We start from the raw sequence: 7709 nt of genomic DNA on the forward strand, positions 1-7709 counted from the left end.
ACCACATTTGGAATACTGTGTTCAGTTCTGGAGACCTCACCTACAAAAAGATATTGACAAAATTGAACGGGTCCAAAGACGGGCTACAAGAATGGTGGAAGGTCTTAAGCATAAAACGTATCAGGAAAGACTTCATGAACTCAATCTGTATAGTCTGGAGGACAGAAGGAAAAGGGGGGACATGATCGAAACATTTAAATATATTAAAGGGTTAAATAAGGTCCAGGAGGGAAGTGTTTTTAATAGGAAAGTGAACACAAGAACAAGGGGACACAATCTGAAGTTAGTTGGGGGAAAGATCAAAAGCAACGTGAGAAAATATTATTTCACTGAAACAGTAGTAGATCCTTGGAACAAACTTCCAGCAGACGTGGTTGGTAAATCCACAGTAACTGAATTTAAACATGGGATAAACATATATCCATTGTAAGATAAAATACAGGAAATAGTATAAGGGCAGACTAGATGGACCATGAGGTCTTTTTCTGCTGTCAGTCTTCTATGTTTCTATGTTTGTTCCTGACAAATGCCCCTCCCCACAGCATGTCCTTAAGTCTCATTCCCCAGGTGTTCCTTCTCCTAGAAAAATGAAATATTTTGAGAAATATGAAAAAGGCAAAATACTATACAGTTGTACCTCTACCTACAAATGCCTCTACTTACAAACTTTTCTAGATAAGAAACTGGTGTTCAAGATTTTTTTGCCTCTTCTCAAGAACCATTTTCCACTTACAAACCCAAGCCTCTGAAACTGTAACCAGAAAAGGCAGGGAGAAGCCTCCGTGGGGCCTCTCTCGGAATCTCCTGGGTGGAAACAGGGCCTGAAAAGGTGGGAAGAAGCCTCTGTGGGGCCTCACTAGGAATCTCCTGGGAGGAAATGGGCCTGGAAAAGGTAGGGAGAAGCCTCTGTGAGGCCTCTCTAGGAATCTCCAGGGAGGAAACAGGGCCTCCACCCTCCCTGTGGTTTTCCCAAACACATGCATTATTTGTTTTTTACATTGATTCCTATAGGAAAAATTGCTTCATCTTACAAACTTTTCTACTTAAGACCCTGGTCGCGGAACGAATTAAGTTCATAAGTAGAGGTACCACTGTATTTCCCTGGATGAGAAGGGGAGAAACATGTTTTGTTTTTTTTTGGTTTTTTAAAAGAAAGCAACCCCTACTTTCTTAATTAACCCCAGCAGATATTTGGTGCCTATTAGGAAAGAGTGGGCCAGCCTATCTACAAAACATCTTGGACCTTCAATGCAAGATGATGGGATTATCCTTTAAGCCAAAGCCATTCATCCATTCAGCCAATAGGAATTGTCCAACACATTGCTTCAGCCAAACTTCAACCAAGCTAGCTCAAACAGAGTATGACAACAGCCAATAGACTACTGGTTCTTGCACAGGAACAGGAAGTTCAAGTGTAAAACCCAAGAGAAGGTATAAATACCTCTCAATCTCAACTCCATGTGGTCAGCTACCCAGACCTATGTGCTTGATACTTCTGCTTCACCATTGAATCCTCTTTCCAATCAGCCTCCACCCTCAATTTTGTCTCCAGTGCCTTTCTCCTGGCTTGGAATTGAACGAGACAGATATTTCTTCCAACACTTTGAATAGCCACTAAGTGTTGTAAGTCAAGGACTATTTAACCCAAGGTATCTGGAATTTCATTTGCGTTTGTTTCAGAACCAGGGAGAATCCTCTTGAATCCATAAAAGGAAATGTTTGAGATTGTGCGAGTCCAAGTGATATTGACCTTTCCCGATCAAAGCTCCAAGGGAAAATTCTAGGTCAAGGCAAAGATCTCAGAATATTGGAACCACGGCAAACATTGGAATGCGAAACCTTGCAGAAAAATGTACGATGATATCTGCAACGTCACACATTCAGTGTAGACTTCAACTCTTAGTCTTTCTCTCTGAGGCTTTCTTAAGGAATGGATTTCATTAACGACAACATAATTGCCTTTCGTTCCTCAGGCCTCTTGCTTGAAGTCGAATGTTCCAATTAGTTTCAAACAACTCTTTGAGTCTCATTGTCTGTGCTGATTAGGCTTACCTGGGAATTTTTATGGTGGGGGAAGGTGTGGCTTTTTTGGAGAAGTGACGACTGTGGGAATCTAGATTCCGATGTTAACAGAATAACAGAATTGGAAGGGATCTTGGAGGTCTTCAGCCTCCTGCTTGAGCAGGAAATCCTATATTAGCGATGGTGCAACCTTTTTTCCCTTGGGTGCCAAAAGAGCATGCATTCACACTATTGCACATGTGTGAGTGCCCACACCCATAATTCAATGACTGGGGAGGGTGAAAAAAACTATTCCCACCCCCCAGAGGCCTTCTGGAAGCCGAAAACGGCCTGTTTCCCAACTTCTGGTGAGCCCAGTAGGCTCGTATTTCACCCTCCCGAGGCTCCAAAGGCTTCCCTGGAGCCAAAGGAGAGTAAAAATTCCCTCCCCACCCCCTCGAGAGACTCTCTGGAAGCCAAAAACGCCCTCCCAGAGCCTCTGTGCGAGCCAAAAATCAGTTGGCCAGCAAACACATGCACATTGGAGCTGAGCTAGGGCAACGGCTGGCGTGCCAGCAGATGTGGCTTTGCATGCCACTTGTAGCACCCATGCCATAGGTTCGCCATTACTGGTAAATGGTTGTCCAATCCGCTCTTATAACCCTTCAGTGATGAAGCTCCCACAATGTCTGAAGATAAGCTGTTCCATTCATTGATTGATTGATTGATTGATTGATTGATTGATTGATTGATTGATTGATCAATTGAATGAATTTGTATTACCTCCTATTCGCCAAATGCGGGTTACAGAATAAAAGACCACATTTAAAACAATAAAAATTAACAAAAAGTATGCCCTTTTTATCCGTATCCATTTGATGTATTAATAACCATGTTTATACCTACATTTGTTATCTAATATATGATTGACAAAATAAATAAATGAATAAATATTAAATAAATAAACGAATAAATGAAAATAAATAAACAAAAATAGATAGGTAGGTAGGTAGGTAGGTAGGTAGGTCCCAGCAGAGTGGGAGCAGTGCGGACATCGGGTGGGAGTTGATTCCAAAGAGGCAGAAACAGGGAAGGACCTACCCCCGAGGTCCTGCCAGTCTACATTGCTTGGCAGAGTTGCCAAATCATCATGGGAAAAAGCAAGAAGAGGCAACGCATGCACATTGCTTGGCTGATGGGACCTGGAGGAGGCCAACTCTGTGTGCTCTAATTGGTGTCTGGGAGGTATCTGGCAGGAGACGGTCCTGTAAATAATCTGGTCCTAAGCCATATAGGTAGTAACCAACACCTTGAATTGTGCCCGGAGACTGATAGGCAGCCAGTTCAGTTCGCAGATTATAGGTGTTATATGGGTGTACCGAGGTGCACCCATGACAACTTGCCTAGCTGCATTCTGAACACTTTTCAAGGGTAGCCCATTGTACAGCGCATTGCAACAATCAAGATGGGAGGTGATGAGGGCCTGAGCAACTGTGCGCAGTGCCTCCAAGTCCAAATAGGACCACAGCTGGTACACTAGGTAAACCTGGGCAAAGGTCCCCCTGGCCAGAGCCGAGAGATGATGGTCAAGCACAAGATGATGATGATGATGATGATGGTGATGATGATGGTGATGGTGATGATGATATGAACAAAGCAAAGACAATAGCTAGAATCGTCTCCCCAAAGACAAAAGCATTACATAGGGCTGTACCCGTAAGGATTTATTGTGGAGCAACTTCGTTTCTTTGTTCTAATCTGATACCATCGCTAACCTGTAACTGCTGTGTAGTTGGCACCATATGATATGTAGATATTTGATATGAATTTGGCCTCGGGGTATTTTTTTACTGAAGCAAAACACAGCCTCCCATGAAATTGGCTTTGCATACAATCAGCGAAGAAGGATTGTACAGAACTAGAGGAATCCAATGAAGGTGGCCTGGATGAATTTATACAGCAAGGTTTTGGATCTCTGCCCAAAAGACAATTTCCATCCTGCCGGTTGAAGATTGTGATAAGCAAGCATCAGGTCTTGAATCTTTCCGAGAAATATGTTTGTGACAGTTAAGACAAGGGGATAGAACCAGTTTCAAATCTAGGATTATCTGTGGAAGGTTTTAGGGCCAATCAGTGCCTCCTTGTAAACCACAGAATTGTTGCCTGGGGAAAGAAAAGTGAAAAGAGTTCTAGGCGTATCGCCTTTGCAATATAATAAAAAACTAAGTAATAAATAACTCTTGTTCTTCAGATAGTCTCCTATCTGAAGAGAAGTAGCTAAATGGACTATGCAGGTGAGACTCTATACCAGCGATGGCGAACCTTTTTCTCCTGGGGTGCTGTTGGCTTGTCTCGGTTAGCTATTATTATTATTATTTATTCTTTGTCCAATATACAATACATATGAAGGAGAATAGACATTAAGTAATATATATAATGATAGAAAGTAAGAAAGAAGAGAGGTTTGAGGAAAGGAGAGAAAATGTATGAGATATGAGATAAGGAAAGAAGATTGGACAGGGGACGATAGGCACATCAGTGCACTTATGTACGCCCCTTACTGGCCTCTTAGGAACTTGGAGAGGTCAATCGTGGAGAGTCTTAGGGAGAAATGTTTGGGGCTGGGGGCTGACACCAGTGAGTCTGGCAATGAGTTCCACGCTTCGACAACTCGATTGTTAAAGTCATATTTTTTACAGTCAAGTTTGGAGCGGTTGATGTTAAGTTTGGATCTGTTGCGTGCTCTTGTGTTGTTGCTGTTGAAGCTATGCTATGAAACCTTTGACAATACCGAGCAGAGAATTTTAATAGAGCGTGGATGTGTGATAAAGCCAAGACACAGACTTAGTTAAATAAGTATTATTTACATATAAACAAAATATAAACACAATATAAACAATCCAAACTATGCACTTAGCAAATACAGAGCAAAACAGAATATAGATAACACGCACAAAGCTACAATATAATATAGATAAAGCACTAAGCTAAAATATAATACAGATAAAGCACGAAGCTTATACAAGCACAGAGCTTAGACATGATTCCCCCCGTCTCAGGTAAAAGTAAAAGTAACAAGGAAGTGACTGGGCAAAATCATGAGCTTTTATAGCTTCAATGACGAAATAGCCTTGAACATTAACTCTTCAAGTAAATGTTAACTCTTTGAGTGCACATTCATCCTTTAAGTACAAGTTTGGTACAGTTTACAATATGCAGTTTATAATGGCAATTCCTAACACACATGTACCCTATACTAACACGTGCCGAAAGAGCATGCACACTCACTATCATGCACGCATGAGTGCCCACACCCATAATTCAATATCTGGGGAGGGCAAAAACAGGTTCCCCCACCCCCTGGAGGTCCTCTGGAGACTGGAAATGGCCTGTTTCCCAACTTCTGGTGGGCTCAGTAGGCTTGTTTTTCTCCCTCCTGAGGCCCCAGAAGCTTCCCTGGAGGGTAAAAACGCCTTCCACTATCCCCCTGGAGACTTGCTGGAAGCCAAAAATGCCCTCCCAGAGCCTCTGTGTGAGCCAAAATTCAGCTGGCCGGCACACACGTGCACGTTGGAGCTGAGCTAGGGCAATGCCTCGCGTGCCAGCAGATATGGCACCCGTAACATTGGTTCGTCATCACTACTCTATACGTTATAAAGCACTGCACACCAAGATAACTAGACACAAGAATGGTTTTTCCCAAACACCATCACTCTGCTAAACAAATAATTCCCTCACTACTGCCAAACTATTCACTAAGGTTGCATTACTATTACTATTAATCTTCTCATCGTTCCCATCACCCATCTTCTCCCACAAAGGCAGAGGCTGCCAGATCGAATCCCAGTAAGGAAGGGTGTGGCTAGCTGATGAGGCTAGAACAAGGCCGAAATGGTACCATCCTAGTCTCCCTTAATTTAAAAATTTCAGCTAAAAACATTTGATACATACAGAATATATTTGTCGGCTATGAATAAATTAACTGCCTTGAAATGGTCCTGGGTTGGGCCTAGAGGCAAAAAGGAGCTGTGACGTTCCTTCAATATACTAGGGTGATCCGACATAAAAAAACATATAGCCCCTCCCTGGTACAGAGCTGGAGGGATCAAGGTCTGGTGGCTCAACTGCTAATTCTCTGCCTTACAAGGCAGGGGCTGCCAGATCGAATCCCAGTAAGGAAGGGTGTGGCTAGCTGATGAGGCCAGAACAAGGCCGAAATGGTACCATCCTAGTCTCCCTTAATTTTAAAATTTCAGCTAAAAACATTTGATACATACGGAATATAGTTGTCGGCTATGAATAAATTAACTGCCTTGAAATGGTCCTGGGTTGGGCCTAGAGGCAAAAAGGAGCTGTGACGTTCCTTCAATATACCAGGGTGATCCAACATAACCCCCCCACACACACACACATATATATATACATATATACATATACATATACATATACATATACATATACATATACATATACATATACATATACATATACATATACATATACATATACATATACATATACATATACATATACATATACATATACATATACATATACATATACATATATATATATATATATATATATATATATATATATATATAATGTTAGAAGAGGAAAAAATCATTATCTTATTTTGGTCACTATATTCTGTGTCATTTCTAAAAGCAACACGGCTTAAAACAAAATGGAGGACTAGGAGAGAGAAGGCGAACACAATAGAAATGCAGTATTTATCTGAAAAAAAATTCCTTCGTTTCCATGTATCTGTTTTGATGCTGTAAATTGTACTGCGGGACTTGGAAGAAGTTCAAACCTGGCTGGATATCTCCGTTTTAATCAGCAAATTAGCCGAGAGGAAGGATCGGGCTAGTGCAATTAGGTGCTGCTAAAGATTAAATTCCTTTCAGGTTGCCCTGAAATAGTTTTGTCAGCACTGAATGGCAGCTAAGACTAATTATGGAAAAGGCTGGTATTTCTTTTTATTACTCTACAGTCATTAGGGAGATCCTAATGGATAGGGCTTCAAAGAGTTGCGGTTGAAAAAAATAATTGGGCTATCATAGGTTTCCAAGCAGTGCATATCTGGAGCCCCAAAGAATTTTAAAAAAATCATATTAGCAGCTTTTCTAACATTCCTGGACGTATTTGGCTGACCTCCCAAAAAAACTAACACACAAACAAAAAAAAACCCCTTTAATAGAATTGGACTTAGTACTTATTTAGAGGCAATCAGACAATTCCAGGCTGGAGGCCAAATTGAGAATTCCTCCCTTTAAAAAAAAATAAATCTTAGAAATAGGCAATGACATCATGCATTGTTCCCAATAAAAATTTTTATTTATTTATTTTATTTATTCTTTGTCCAATATACAATACATATGAAAGAGAATAGACATTAAGTAATATATATAATGATAGAAAGTAAGAAAGAAGAGAAGTAGGAGGAAAGGAGAGAAAATGTATGATATATGAGATAAGGAAAGAAGATTGGACAGGGGACGATAGGCACATCAGTGCACTTATGTACGCCCCTTACTGGCCTCTTAGGAACCTGGAGAGGTCAATCGTGGAGAGTCTTAGGGAGAAATGTTGGGGGCTGGGGGCTGACACCACTGAGTCTGGCAATGAGTTCCACGCTTCGACAACTCTATTGTTAAAGTCATATTTTTTACAGTCAAGTTTGGAGCGGTTGATGTTAAGTTTGA

General features: G+C 41.1%; 1 protein-coding gene across 1 annotated transcript in view; it reads left to right on the forward strand.

Annotated features, from left to right (window-relative positions):
* Positions 1 to 7709, forward strand: part of LOC139170036 (elongation factor 1-beta-like) — a 79685-nt gene that overhangs the window by 71065 nt on the left and 911 nt on the right. The window contains exon 2 of the mRNA XM_070756737.1: positions 3572 to 3717. Coding sequence (XP_070612838.1) covers positions 3572 to 3717 — 146 coding nt within the window. The remainder of the gene's footprint in view (positions 1 to 3571; positions 3718 to 7709) is intronic.

Source organism: Erythrolamprus reginae, chromosome 7, assembly GCF_031021105.1.
Source record: "Erythrolamprus reginae isolate rEryReg1 chromosome 7, rEryReg1.hap1, whole genome shotgun sequence".
Lineage (NCBI taxonomy): Eukaryota > Metazoa > Chordata > Lepidosauria > Squamata > Dipsadidae > Erythrolamprus > Erythrolamprus reginae.